At 47.6% G+C, this 14,888-nt stretch overlaps 1 protein-coding gene across 2 annotated transcripts; it reads right to left on the reverse strand.

Moving 5' to 3' along the window:
• Window positions 1-1,677: 1,677 nt before the first annotated feature.
• Window positions 1,678-14,887, reverse strand: COQ9 (coenzyme Q9). Of its 2 annotated transcripts, XM_007129576.4 has the most exons (9): window positions 14,804-14,887; window positions 12,330-12,498; window positions 11,016-11,151; window positions 6,004-6,146; window positions 5,659-5,743; window positions 4,491-4,595; window positions 3,049-3,204; window positions 2,693-2,746; window positions 1,678-2,384 (listed from the first exon to the last, which is right to left on the reverse strand). In XM_007129576.4, the coding sequence occupies exons 1-9, from the start codon at window positions 14,871-14,873 to the stop codon at window positions 2,349-2,351; spliced, it is 954 nt and encodes a 317-aa protein (XP_007129638.2). In that variant the 5' UTR covers window positions 14,874-14,887; the 3' UTR covers window positions 1,678-2,348. The 2 variants fall into 2 exon arrangements, with proteins under 2 accessions (XP_007129638.2, XP_028341602.1); XM_028485801.2 differs by lacking the exon at window positions 4,491-4,595.
• Between the last annotated feature and the right edge of the window lies 1 nt (window position 14,888).

The following is a 14,888-nucleotide window of genomic DNA, read 5'->3' on the forward strand; positions in this document are numbered from 1 at the left end:
CATTAAACATTGTATTAGGTATTATAAGTAATCTAGAAATAATTTAAATTATACGGGAGGACACGTGTAGGTCATATGCAAATACTACACCACTTCACATAAGGGACTTGAGCATTCACAGGTTTTGGTGGGGAGCAGGTGTCCCGGAACCAATCCCCACGGATACCGAGGGATGAACGTACACTTTAGCAAAGTATACTTGAACAGCAGGTTTATACCCTTTCCCTCCCACCCCCCCAAGTCTGGATCATGCACTTCTGAAACTGCAAGAAGATGCAATACTCTTTACTGTATTGATATCATCTACAGTCCTGTGCAGCTGCAGTGGGTAGGTATGAGTTCTTCATCTCTGCATCTCCAGTGCCTGGCAGTGTGCATCTCATAGGTTGAACATTCAATAAAGAATTACCAAAGTCCCCTAAACAGCCTAGAGAGAGGTTAGAGTGGACTTCAAAAAGGTGGCAGCAGCTTTTTTTTTTTTTTTTTTTTTTTGGCCGAGCCGTGTGACTTGTGGGATCTTAGTTCCCCAACCAGGGATCGAACCCATGCCCCCTGCAGTGGAAGCGCAGAGTCCTAACCACTGGACCGCCAGGGAATTCCCAGGTGGCAGCAGCTTATACGGAGAAGCCCTAAAATAGAACTTGGCAGGGGACAACATTTAGTGGGCAGAAGAAGAGTAATCAGAGGAGATGAGGAGGAGTTTGCCTTAGCAAGGAGTGACACCTCCTCCTGAGACAGAGGGGAAGAGCACTGAGGGGGCCCTTGCTACACAGCCTGTGTCATCTCAGTAAATTAAGAATTAAAGTAGTCTTCTGAGTGTGAGACAGATCCTATAAAGGAGAGAATGGAATGAAATTTGGAATAGCTACTGAGGGGAACTTGACAGGATGTCGAGGTAAAAGAATTAGAGAGGTGCAGAAAGGGCCCAGAGGAAGGTACCCGAGAAGAGACTGGAAATTCCTACTAGCTTGTTACTACCCCCATCATTCAGTCTACTTGGGTAGGAGACAGCAAAGCAGAAGACAGATGCTGTGGGATGCTGTATGTACCAAAATGTTGAAGCTCTAACCCCTAATGTGAGGATATTTGGAAATGGGGGTCTTTGTGAGGTCATGAGGGTAGGACTCTCATGATGAGATTAGTGCCCTTATAAGAACAGGGAGAGACATCAGAGCTTGTTCTCTCTCTCTGCCATGTGAGAATATAGGGAGAAGGCGGTCATCTGCAATTCAGGAAGAAAGTTCTCAGAACCAAGTTGGCGGGCACCTTGATCTTGGACTTCCAGCTTCTACAACTGTGCCATATTTCATCACAGCAGCCTGAGCAGACTAATAAAACAGAGTTAACCAGACTGAAAAAGGAAGCCCAGCCAGCATAGAGGCTGAGAGAATTAGTAAAGCTAAAGGCTGTGTCACTGAAATAGTCAGTGACAGACAGGAGTCAAAGGAGCTAATGGTGAGGGGGAAAAGGCCCCTGCCACCCACATTTTACTGATGGGAAGCCTGGGCCCACAGATGCAGAGCTGTCCTAACTGCCCCGTTGTATCAGGCAGCACCAGGACCAGAACTCAGGTCTCCTGGCTGCTAGTTTCAAGCCTTTTCCACAACACTGCTGTCTCACTCTGGTGTCTTGGATACCTGCCATGGTCTATATGGAAACTACCTACACAACAGGAAATTGCTTCAAACATATTTATTATAATTTTTACAGACTCTCTAAGTTCACTAATAGTCCTGCAACGCGTGCTGGTATAACTTGACACAGGGCCTGGAATCACACCTCTGGCCAGGCTGGGCAGCACCGTCCAGCACGCACCTGTCTCGGGTGAGGCAGCTTGCGAGGGGGTTTCCAGTGCAGCATCTCAGGACACCAGAGAAGGAAGGGGCAGCATGGTTCCCTCTGGGTGCACAGGCCTGTGCTGTGCTGTGGAAGAGCTGCCACCTGGGGTGGCTTCAGACCCTGACTCTGACCCGGGAGCCCCAGAGAGCATTTCTAGGCAGGTTAAGACATGATCAAGGTGCCTGAGAGACCAGGACAGGGGCGTGCTGGGTTTCTGTGGCTTGAATGCTTGATTGAGCGCTGCATTTTTCATCACACAGCTGCAGTGCAGAAAGGCATCAGGAGGCCTGGCCCGGTGTCAGGAACTGAAAAAGTGGCCCAACCCTGGGCTACAACTGTACCTATCCTCCAGTGCCCTGTGGTTTCCAGGTGGCTGTGGTAGTGTGTAGAGTCCTTCGGTGTTCTCTCGTTAACAGCCCGTTTCATGGATGGCACCTCATACGTTTCAAAGCCCTTTAAATATATCCTCGGGTTTTCTTCTGGGCACTCTAGCTTACACCCCTTCTTGCTCACCGGCGCTGGTTTAGACCTGTCAAATTCTTGAGCTGACAAAGGGATGGAAACAGAGAGTGATGAGACCTTGCCCTGACCCTAGAACTCCAATGGGAAAGACTGAGATTTCCAAGGCAGCATGTGTGGCTATGATGCAGAGATCTGACATACCAGGGTCCCGGGAGTGAGCACTGTTTCCTGATGCCAGGAAAAAATAGAAGTGGGGTACTTGGGATCTAGAGATTGGGACTGAACCACTGTCAGTCTTATCATTAGCTTTCCAGTTTAAGACTACAAAACTACTTGGGGTCAGTGACACACGTGAGAATGGATGGGCAGGGATGAGCTGGGCAGTACTCACTGTCACCGCTGCGCCCATGAGTCCTTGCACCAGTGCCTCTCCAGTGGACTTTACCTAGAAGGAGTCAGAGTCAGGTTCTCTCAGGCCCCCACCGCTAGCTCAAAGGTGAGACAGGTAGGACAAATCAGTAGGCCTATTAGCCCCGACAGGTAGAGTCAAGAGGGCTCTGTGTACTGGAGGAAGCCTATGGACAACACAGTCAGTCACAAATGGGCCAAGTGTGGCTTTCAGGGAAGGCCCTGGGGACTGTCCGCTGAAGTCAAAGGGGAGCACGAGAACAGACAAGTGACCAGTGTGGCCCAAGGAAGACAGTGTGCCTAGCGAGGAGGCTTCCCAAATGCCTAGCCCCCAGCTACCTGCTTGGCAGTGTGGCCCACGTTCATTGCGTCGTTAATTCGGTTTTCCAAGAAATGCCAAGTGTCCTCAAAGTCTGGGGAGGAGTCCTGCAACATCACCAACTCTGTCGTGTTGTAGATGCCAGCCAACACCGCTCGGCGGGCATACCAGTTAAACTGCAAAGAAACCCATCAGGGAGGTAGGTCACCACTATTGCTGCAGGCTGGGGGAAGTCTGGGTAGTTCCTACCCAAAGCCACTGGCACTCCTGGGCTTCATCTTGATTTCTTCTTTTCCTCACAGATACACATGGCCCTCTAGACAAGACTGCTGTTCCCAAACTAGGCCGGGTGTCAGAATCACCTGGGAGATTAAACATGCAAGCTACTGGGTCCAGCCTCCTAGAGTTTAGAGTCAGGAGGTCTGAAATAAGCGCCAGGATCTGGATGTTTAATAAGCACCCCACGTGATTTTGCTACATCCACTCGGCTTTGGAAACGCCAGTGAAAAGCCTAAGTCTCAGGACATCTAAGCTCCAGGGAGGCTCTGTGGTCAGGCAGTTATGACCAAACCTTCGTGTGTTCATCAGTGAAGTGAGGGCTGAGACAGCATCATGGACAGACTGGAATACCTGGGAAGAGCTGAGAGTTCAAGTCCTTCAGCAACTTCTGACTGTCCTGGCAAACCACTCTTTAGAGCACTAGCTCGGCTGCTTTGTGTTTTATCTCTCTGATTTCTTAGCTTTCTAATTTCATTTTCCTATCATCTCTGTTGGTGGTATATTCCCACACGATGGAAGTATATTAAAGTACTCTGTTAGAACTGTGGTGGGAGCATCTTTTTGCCTCCCATCCTGGATTCCACAAAGTACCATCATACATTAATTTCTTTTATGAAGGTATATATATATATATATATATATATATATTTTTAAATTTCCTACCAGAAATATGATAGCATTAACAAGTCAGATTCTTTCCTGGTGCCTGTTTAAAGGCTTATTGATCTCGTAGCAAAGCAGGCCAACATGGGCTACAGGGAAAGAGTTTCTTTTTAAAGCAATGAGTGTCTCCATGGCATTCTTTTTTTTTTTTAAATCAGTCTCATAAAAGACACACACTGAGAAAGTCTGCTACACAACCTAAATCATAGAAGGCTGAGGGGGAAATGATTATAAAATGGCAATCCAATCACAAGGCCCTCTGATGCCTTGTCACCAGTCTAGCGGGGGAAGGAATACCAGTGGTTCATGGCTACAGCACTGGTCCCTGAATGAAGATGACCTAGATCCCACTGTGGCTTGTTGAGGGACCCTCCTCACACCTTAGCCTCTCCTTTCCAATACGGGAATGACACTGTAGTCCCGTGAAGGGATTTGTTATCAAAGAAATTTCACCAACTTCCTGAGGAAATGATTAATCCAAGCCTTCCCAGGAGCCTGTGGGCCTGCAGAGAGCACTCACGTCAGTGGACTGGTCCCCAGCGTAATGCCACATGTCATCCACCATGCTGGTGAGTAGGCTCAGGCTGGGCGGGACGTTGTGAGGGAGCAGGAGGATGCTGAGGGCCTGAGGAGAGATGACAGAGGAGTGGTACCGCATACCGGTACCAGCAGCGCTTAGGCGGCTAGCGCCTCACCTCTCCGCGGAGGTACGTAAGGGGGCCTGTCCAGCCCTCATTCTGAGACTCACCATCTCCACCAACTCGTGTGAGTTCCTGGCGTCTAATGCTCCCGACTACAGCTAATGGGAGCCGGGGCAGATCCGACCCTCGGCTGACCCAATCAGACTCTCAATCCCTAGCACGTGGACTTGGGAATGCAGACAGCCAGCTCTAGACTGGTGTCTTTGAGTACTGAGAGCAGCCCGTTCTGTAACATGGAGAAAGAAGCAGGGATAGTTGAGGAGTCTGGGGGTGGAATTCGAGGTGGAATGGATCAAGCTGGAGATCTGAAATCAAGCGCGGTAAGCATGGGCAGGGGACGGGACTTGACTCTGGACTGGACTCCCTCACACCGGGCCCACAACTGAAATTACATGCTCAACCGTCTGCCAGCTGGGCAGAGGACACTAGATGATCCGCGGGCCCTCTCAGTGCTGATGTGCTTTGAGTTTCTTAACTGAGAGAATGGCCTGCACTGTGACACACTTTGAAACAGGAAAAAAGGACCTTTAGAAAAGGGGGGTGGGAAGCCCTTAGAATGAATACTCCAATTCTCTAAGCATCACACTGACATACTGAAAAGAAGTCCCAGTTCCCTGAGATCTAGAACACGACAGGCCTGTTAATGATGATGGCCGGTAAAATCTTCTGACTTTTCTAATCCCCTTCATGGATTCCTCGTCACTGAAGACCTGGTGGCACACTCGGGCCACTAAGACCCCACCCAGGACGTGATCTAGGACCCACGCCACCCACGTTTCCAGGAACTGAGACACAGATGGCTCAGAGGTCCTCTCTCTGGCTCTCGCAAATCTGAAACCTAGCCCTACCAATTGCACTGCGAATCCCTAGTTTTGTGGAGATTGATGCGCTAACTTCTGAACAGTGTGCCAGACCCTCCAAGTGAAGGTGCTGAGGATCATAAACATGAATACTTTATGCCCTGGGGCCTGGATATGGACTCTGTACCCGAGGCCAATGCTCAATGTACGGGATCAGCATTCTCAGTCTGGTTTCCACAGCATCCCTCAGGAACTGGTCTGTTTTCCTCTTCCTGGAAGAGGGAAAAGAAAACAGTGTGTCTCTGGATCAAAGGCATGGGCTCGGTGCTACACTGTTTACTCAGCCCTAGTGGGGAGGGCCCCACCAGCTCCTGATGAGACAGGCAGGGGCGTTTCAGTCCCATCAGAGCAGCAGGGCTGCTCAGTGCTACTCTCTTGGCTCTGCTTGGATGGGCCTCCTGGGGGCAGCTGGTGGCGCCGAAGCTCCTTGAACCTTAGCCGCCACCCCGAGCAATGATGCCATGGGACTTACTCTGCCTGGCCCAGCTGCACCAGCTTCTGCTCCTCTTCCAGCACACGGCCGAGCCGAGCGTTGCACTGGGTCACAAAATGCAGTATCAGTTCACTGCCATCACTCCCAAACATGTTGGCAGCCGCACTGGAGAGACCCAGAGACTACAGAGGGGGAGAGGGAAAACAGGAAAGTGGTGGGCAGGCGGAGTGGACACTTGCTGCCTGTTCATCACCAGTGCCTCTTCTTCTAGTAACAGCAGCTTGGTTCTCAGTGGGACACCCCACTCTTCATCCTTGTCCGTGTGATCTGGGAGAAGCTGACCACCAGTCCCTCCACACTCCATCAAGCCCCTGGGTGTGATGCAAAGCAGGGGATCCAGACCTAGATAAGTGGAGTTCACAGCAACTAGTTCAGGAATGTGCACGTGACCAAATCCAGCCCTATGAGGCCGCCTCCACACTTTTGCTAGTGCCGATGAGAAAGAAGTACCCTCTGTCCTCTGGGGCTGCTGAGCCATTTTTAGTCCTGCATGGGAAGCCCCTGCTGAGAATGAAGCTCACAGAGAGGAAAGCAAAGCAGATATGCTGTAGAGACAGTTCCCAGCAGCAACCATCTAAGAACACCAAGCCAGAGCTACTTCCAGACTTTTCTGTTATTAAATGAACCAGACACTCCCTTTCTTGCTTGAGCCAGCTGAGTTCGAGTTCTGACACTTGTAACCTGGAGTTGTAACTATTATAAAAAGGGGCTTGGGAAGAGCGCTCGTAACTCTCTTCCTCACCAACTCGCTTAACCTAAGTCTCTCGGGAAATAGGTCTCTCAGTTGTTTAAAAAAAAAGCCTCACAAACTTTTCTTCCCCCCCCCCCCACCACACCACAGCATGTGGGATCTTAGTTCCCCGACCAGGGATCCAACCCGCATCCCCTGCATCGGAAATGCGGAGTCTTAACCACTGGACTGCCAGGAAAGTCCCTCACAAACTTTTCCTAACGAGCTGTCAAAGAGTTAACAAAGCCACAGAGATCCTTTACTATTCCTCACACACAGGACTCATTGGCAGCTAGTGGAGGGAGAACCCTGACGGCAGCAGGGACAGAGGACAGAAAAGGAACCAAAAAAACCATGAACTCTCAATTCCCACCGTTGGGAAAGTGCCTCTCTTTTGGTGGAAGTACACAGCCCTCTTGGAGGGCAGTTTGGCAAAATTCACCTCGACAGCAGAGCCGCAGGAGCATCAGCGCTAAGGGTGACTGCGTGCTCCCCGTGTGCCTGCTGCCTGGCTGAGCGCATCATATACACGACCTTGCTGCAGCCCCACGGCAACGCCAGCAGGTGGGTATTACCATCATCCACATTTTACAGACACCGAGGCTTAAGGCTCTTAACCACCAGGCTATACTGCCTCTAACATGTATGTAACAGGAACCTCAAAAATATACACACTCCCTGGGCCAGTTGTTGAGCTATTGTCTCTCAGCTCCAAACCTGCCCTTCCATCCTCAGCTTTGTGATGCAGGGGCTGGGGCTCTGCAAGCCACACTTCTGGCTCCATGTTAGGTCCGCGGATAGGGTCTCTAGAGGGAGACTGCAAGGCTGGAGGAGGAGGAAGGGCCTGGCTCCTCCCTGTTTACTTCCTGTCCGCTAGTGGTCTGTGTGAGCAGCGCCCTCCTTCACCACAGCAGCACTTCTGTCCAGTGGCAGCAGCTGAACCCAGTCTGCGGGATTCTCAACAGGTGCAGACCTAGTTTCATCGAGCCACCATCCTCTCCCTGCCCTCCCAACCGCTCCGCCATTTTCCCGACCCCAGAGGTCAAGTGCCAGCCCCAAGGGACCCTTCCTCCAAGGTCAGCGACACCAGCACCCGCTGAGGAGCACCTCCTCCTGAGAGGTCGGAGTTTCACCTTCACAGGGACTCCAAGCTCCTAGCTGTAATCATTCCAACTCTTCCCTTTGTTTCCTTAGCCCCGGGGATGAGAGCTCCTCCCTGCAGGTGCTACCTCTACGATACCTTAGTGTTCTTTTTATCCTTTCAGTTACCTGGTTACCAATTTCACGTCTAGTTAACAATTCTTTGTGTTAAATTCTCTCTATTCGAGTAACTGGTGTGATTTCTTCTGATTGAGGCACTCCCTGAAAGACCAACTCCACTTCTCAGAATTTGTCCTAAAGAAACCAACCAGAAACGTACTTAAATCTATCGTACAAATAGGTTTATAATATTAAAAAAATTGGAAACAACCCAAATGTTTATCAATTGAGTTCAAGTAAATGCGATAGGTATTATGCAGCCATATGAATGGAGATATGCAGAGTGAAAAAAGCATATGAAAAAGAGTGAAAAATTTAACCATAGAATATTCAGTAGAATCAGACTTTTCCAAACAATCCTGTTACATTTCTGTCCTCTCCTGTAGTTCCACACCTTTCTGTAACGATTCTCTCAAACCTTCTCTGCTACCTCCAAACCTCTGTCTCCTCCCACTGTTGCCTAACTTCAGGATCAGGAGACAACCACACCTACATCACAGAGAAAACAGAAGCCCTTCCCTGGGAACTCCTTAAAGGTTCTTCTAGAAACTAAGCCTGCAGCTGTCTTCTCCAACTTTGCCCCTAATACATCGAAGGCTAGTCTTTCCACCTGTTTTCCAGATTTCATAATCCTTGCCTTCAAGGAACCTCACGTTTTTTATTTTGCCACTTCCTCTTGTATCTTCACCGTCACCGGTGTTTCTGTGCCCTCCTGCCAGTATTCAAACATGCTCATCAAACTTCCATCCCACTTCCCCTGCTTAGTATACTAGCTGTCTTCTCCCCCTCGCAGCCAAACGCCTCTGCACTTCCTCATCTCTACTCACTCCTCAACCCACCCGTTATTTCGGACCTGTACTCCCTTCAAACGGCTGCCGCTGCAGTCACCAATGTCTAGCTGCCTCATCCACATTCTCCTGCTTTGCCTCCAGCGCAGGCTCCTCTACCTCAGTCTTCTTTGCCACCCCACCCTGTTCCACCCCACCCTTAAATGTCAGTGGTCCCTGAGGACCTAGACTCCTCTCTCTTTTCACATGACATTCTAGGCACATTCATGCCACCCTAGGCAATCCCACTCACTTCCATGGTTTAATGACCACATACATATGTGGATTATGCCCCAACGTATACTCTAGTCCAGGCAGCTCCTCCAGTTTCAGGCCTGTATGCTTGAGGTCCCCCATTGGCCGACCCAAAGACCCCTCATGTTCAACAAAGCTCAAGACTGTACCCATGGGCCTTCCTCAAACCTGGCTCTTCAGTGGCCTTAATCTAAGAAAACGGCACCACCACGTACCCACGCATGCAAACCGGCAGGCAGCTCTGGTGGCATTTTGTCACTCCCTCCTATGTCATTCTCTCACCAAATCTACCCACCTGTCTCCACATTCACTGCCACTGCTCTAGGTCAGAAAGCCCTCATCTCTCCTGGAAGACGAGCAGCAGCTCCCAGTGACTCTCTGACTCCAATACTTTTTCATCCAGCAGCCAAAGTGATGGTTTTGAAATGTCGAATTGAATTCTATATCTCCAATTATTCTTAGAGTAAAAGAAAGCCTAACTCTTCACCATGACCTCTGAACCTTGCCTGATGTGGCCTCAACTGACCCTTCCCCAGCCTCACTCAGCTCAGATCTCTTCCTGCCTCTCAGCATGATGGTTTTCTTCGGTTCCTCTAATGTGCAGGCTTCTTTCCACTCTGCACATGTTGTGTCTCTGTCTGGACTTGTCCATCCCCCACCCCACCAAATCAAGTAAAGCCTTCTCATTCCTCAGCTCTCAGTTCCAAAGCCTTTCCTCACCACGTTCTCACCCCACCCCGAGTTAAATTCAGTCCCTCCACTGCATGTCACAATAGCACCTTTTCCTGATAGCCCTTACCACATTTTATAAATATGTATTTGTATATATGTGATTAATGTCACCAGACTGGAAGCTCAACAAGGGCAGAACTTTGCCCATCCTGACTACTATGATGCCCTTAGGACCTAGCACACTCTGTTCAATAAATATTTAAAGAGTGAGTGATTAACAAATGAAAGGTTTTTTTTTTCTAATTTGAAAGATCAAAATGTTGATCTTTGTTATCACAGACAATTTTTAAGTTCTTTTTTATATCTGTTTGTATTGTTCAAAGCTTTTACAGTGAGCACACAGTGGAGTCATACAGTATACACATTTCACTTACGTGACTTCTGTTACCGTATGTGCTCTTGGGAGAGTGAGAGAAGACAAGAGAAATAACAGTTAAATTTTAAAAAAGCAGCAAAGTTGCCCACTGTCCCTTTTCAGGAGCAGATATCTCACGTGCTTGGGGTGGGAGATGTGAATCTGCAATTCCATCAGTCTCCATCCTCACAGACCTTTCATAGGACGGTATGTGGCTATGCTTGATGATTCTGCACAACGAGGCCTAAACATGAGCCTATGGCTTAATCTAAAGGAGCAGGCTGCTCCACTGCAGGAGGAAACACCGATGATTAGACTTACATAGAAAAATGAGGTGTGCTGGTCTCCAAGGTGGTGCCTCCTTGGGAGTTTTCAAACACCACATTTTGTCAATTCTAGGATCTCCATTTTTTTTTTTCATTTTAAACAATCAGTGTGAATCATAAATTGATGATGCACCATAGTTTAACAGACAGCATTTTTCTTTCTTAGTGATGCATAAAATAATGGTGCTTCTTACAACCAATGGCATCTTAGAGTCCATGAAATATGGCAGTTTTGATCATAGGCAATTCTCGCCTAATGAGCTGCCTTTTGAACCTAACTCCCAAGAACTAACTCCATGGTATATTCTTTCCATATTAAAAAACAATTTAAAAATAAAGCCATTTCTACCCTCTTGGGGAAAAACAAACAAAACCGAACCAGAAAATCTTACAGCAGTGAGGAGCTCTGGGGCTCTGAGCTGGGCTGGAAGAAAGCCCTGCTCTGGCTGCTGTGATCCCCTCCTGGCTGATCTTGGTCAGGCTGCCCCGCCCGCACCCATACACACCTTGGCTCCTTCTGCAATTGCCTCTGCTGTCCACCCATGCGCGGGCACAAACTCCAGCGCTGCCGTCAGGATGCGGCACTGCAGCTGCTCCTCACTCTCGTAGTCCTCCTCCTCCTCGCCGCCCTGGTCTGTGTACCTGAGACCCAAAGGCAAGAGACACATGGGGACACAGCCCGGCACACCTCACCTCACCGCCTGCCGCCTGGCATGCAACACGTGGCTGGCATGTTGAAACCACAGGCTCTGTGCCTCCTCTCAGCACATGCTGAGAGGACATTTACTTACGTGTCGGTATCAGTGTTTGAATGCCAACAGAGCAAAAATCATATCATCCTTCGCCTCCCACAGAGTCACTGAGAGAAAGGAACCATGAGCGAGGAGGTCAGGTGATAGGAAGGTACACGCTGTCACAGCACCCTGGATTTCCCAGTTTATAGCCTTAACCACATTGTTTCTTTATCTGGATTTGTACCAAACTGTAACTCCACCGAGGACAGGGACAACGGTTACATTATTCACAGGGCCTGGCACAAAGTAGATCCTCAAACAGTATTTGTTGAATTGAAATGAAAACTACTTTCATTGGGAGACCAGAAAAATGACTGGGAACACTCTAATTTCAGAGCTAGAGGAACTTCTCAGCGGCAGGACTAAGTAAAGACGAAACATCTAATGGAGATGTAAATTATTATTTCCTTTCTGGAGGGCAATTTGGCCTCACATGTGTAAAGAAATGTAAAATGTGCACATCCTTTGACTCAGTGCTCCCACTGCTGAGAGAATCATCTACTTTATCACATTATTTTTCATACCAGTGAAGGAAATCTAAATATCCATCAATAAAAGATAGGTCAAATAAATTTTGGTACTGCCATTTGCTGGAATACTGTGCAACCATTAAAATAATATAGACTGTGAAATGACATTATAAACGTACTGTTGAGTGAACAAACAGGTTCTGGAACAGCATGTATAGTGTACAGTGTAATTAATCATTTATAATATATACAGGGTTATATATGAAACACATTAGAGAAAAGGATATTCACAAAAATGTTAGAGTTATTTCTCGGTTTGCGATTTCTGATAATTTTTTTACTCTTGTGAACTTCTCTGTATTATTTAGAATGGTTTAGAATGTACAGGTACCGTTTTCACAAAACAAACAAAGAAACAACAGGTTCCTTTCAAAGATAAGGTTGAAAATGATGAAAGGTGTGAAGGGAACAGAGAGGCTAGAAGGAAGGAGAAGCACAGATTCACCCAAGCACGCAAAGCGGTCAGAAATGGGTGGACTGGGGTTCTACTGCCTACCTGGGGGGTGAACGAGAAGACTCCTGATTGGGTTCTTCTGTGCCCTGTGTCTCAGAATGTTGCTGAGAAAAAGAGGGGGGAGGTTGCTGCTTCTGCTGATCTGAAGACCTCAGCTGTGTAGCTGAAGTATGGAAGGCACGTGGCACCAGGGCTGGTCGGCAGCGGGACACTGAAACAAACTGGGCTGGTCAGCCAGGGACACTCACCAGAGAAGACCCTTTGAGACCCAGAGTGGTACGAGGGATGGGGAGGAAGAAAAGCAGAGGAAAACCAGAACCAAGTGTTGGATCCCAGACAAAATTCTTGGGTAAACTCAGAACCTTTTGACATCATGTGGTGGCAAAAGCATGAACCAGGAAACAGAAGACCTGTCTTCTAGGCATGTTTCCATCATTTGTTGGCTGTGTGTTAATGGGTAAACCATTTCACCCCAATGAGCATGACTTTAAAATGCGCAAATTAAGAGAAATAATCTCTACTTACTCAACGGGAGGGTTGTGAGGCCCAAACAAAAAAATGAAAGTGACTTGAAAACACTATATATTTATATATCATGGCAAGAGCACTGGACTATAAATTAGAAGGTCTGAGTATTGACTCCCTAGTGGTTATGTGGTGTCTCTCTGTTTTCTTACCTGCAATATTGCAACACCCATTTACTTTAGGAAAGGGCTTTTGAAAAGTACAGTACTGTATTTCCTAAGCAAAGGCTCATACTACTTTTTTCTTTCCCAGCATTTTACGATAAAAAAAAATTTCACACATACAAGCAAGTGGAAAGAATTGTGGCATGAATACCTGTATATCCATCACACTCTTCATACATCAAGCCATCTTATTTATTTTTTTTGGCCACACCACACAGCTTATGGGATCTTAGTTCCCCAACCATGGATTGAACCTGGGCCTCGGCAGTGAAAGCACCGAGTCCCAACCACTGGACAGCCAGGGAATTCCCCAATTCATCTTATTTTTTAATGCATTTGTTGCAGACTTCGGAATTCTTTATCTTTAAACATTTCAACATGCACATCATTAACTAGAGTTCAATATTTATTGACTATTTACTGTTCTTTTACTGAGGTGATATTTACATTCAATGAAATGCACAAATCTTAAATGGGCCAATTCTGAGTTTTGACAAATGTATACACCTGCCTAACTTGAACCCCTATCTAGAGATTAACATCACCCCAGAAAGTTCCCTCTTATTCCTTCCCAGTTATTCCCCACCCACACTACTCTGAATTTTTCATTCTAGTCTTGCCTGTCCTAGAATTTCATCTAAACAGAACCATGCTGTGTGTCCTGTCTATGTATAAGACTTCTTTTGCTTAGAATATTTTTTAGATTGATCCATATTTCTGTGAAAATCAGGAGGTTGTTACTTTTTACTGCTGAGTAGCATTCCACTAAGAAACACTATTCTATTGAACACCTGGGCTGTTAGCTATTATAAAGGTGCTATGAATATACTTGGTCAAACCTTTTTGTGGACATTTTGCTTTCATTTCTGTTGAGTAAATACCTCGAAGTAGATTTTCTGGGTCATAGGCATTACTTTTACTGAACATATTTAGTTTGGAGCTTTGTATAAAAACAACAAAACAGCACTCATTTTTAAAAAAAAAATCTATGGACCAACTCAGGAAAAAATGATTTTTAAAAGAAACAGCACGTATGTGTGAAAATGTCAATTATTTTAGCATATGTACAGAAAAAACGGACCAAATATTCATAAAACTTCGAAAAGGACCTGGGAGGTCCCAAAGCAATATTGCAGAACCACTGCAGTCCACGAGAAGATTTTAGGTGAAATACAGGAGAATATTATTTCATTAGTTATATATTTATGTTGATATGTTAATTCATACGTTCTATTTGTGGAAGGTGACATTGGTTTTCCATTTATGGTAGTGATATAAAGTTTCCTCTTTTAAGTAAACGTCTATATTTTTACGTATAGACGTATAAACAACACTATTGACTATATGGTGGCAAAGGTGGTACGAGGATACTGAAGAATTACTGAAGAGGTGGGGAAATGACTGACTTGGGAAAAAGTAGACTAGGCGCTCTCTGTGTCTGTTTCCCGGGATCAGGGCCCAGGGACTTGACAATGGAGTTAAGAGACTGGGTACAAGTGTGCCAGTCTGCAACCGACCGAGCTGTGTGATCTTGGGCACCCACAGCCCTCTCTCGGGCTGCGTCAACTCCATGAAACGGGAGTGACCGGCCCTTCCCTGACGCTCTCGCTCCTCACAGGTCGAGGATGGGGTCAAAAGCCAGGCAGGCGGCCACTTCAAGCCCGAGGCGCCGGCACGAGCCACTATGCCCTTCATCTCACCTTGCTCTCGAGCCGCCACAAGGTTTCTTCCGCCCCTCACCCAGCCCAGGTCGGCTTCGCGCCCCCTCCCCTGCCCTCCCCTCCCCTCCCCTCCCCTCCCCGCTCCCGGGATCTGCCGCCCTCTCACCGAGGAGGCACCGCAGCTGCAGAAGCCTCCACCCCGCCCGGCCGAGCGCGCCAGACACCGTCGCTGCCATCTTGGAAGCGGGCAC

The sequence above is a fragment of the Physeter macrocephalus genome, unplaced genomic scaffold (genome assembly GCF_002837175.3).
Source record: "Physeter macrocephalus isolate SW-GA unplaced genomic scaffold, ASM283717v5 random_661, whole genome shotgun sequence".
In the NCBI taxonomy this organism is placed as follows: domain Eukaryota; kingdom Metazoa; phylum Chordata; class Mammalia; order Artiodactyla; family Physeteridae; genus Physeter; species Physeter macrocephalus.

Excerpts from the sequence above, each read along its gene's own strand:
- COQ9 (XM_007129576.4), bottom strand. The coding sequence starts at position 14,873 with ATGGCAGCGACGGTGTCTGGCGCGCTCGGCCGGGCGGGGTGGAGGCTT. Across the intron at positions 2,747-3,048 it reads TGGGCCACACTGCCAAGCAG|GTAAAGTCCACTGGAGAGGC; the intron begins GTAGCTGGGGGC and ends GACTCCTTCTAG. Across the intron at positions 2,385-2,692 it reads TCATGGGCGCAGCGGTGACA|CTCAAGAATTTGACAGGTCT; the intron begins GTGAGTACTGCC and ends TCCCTTTGTCAG.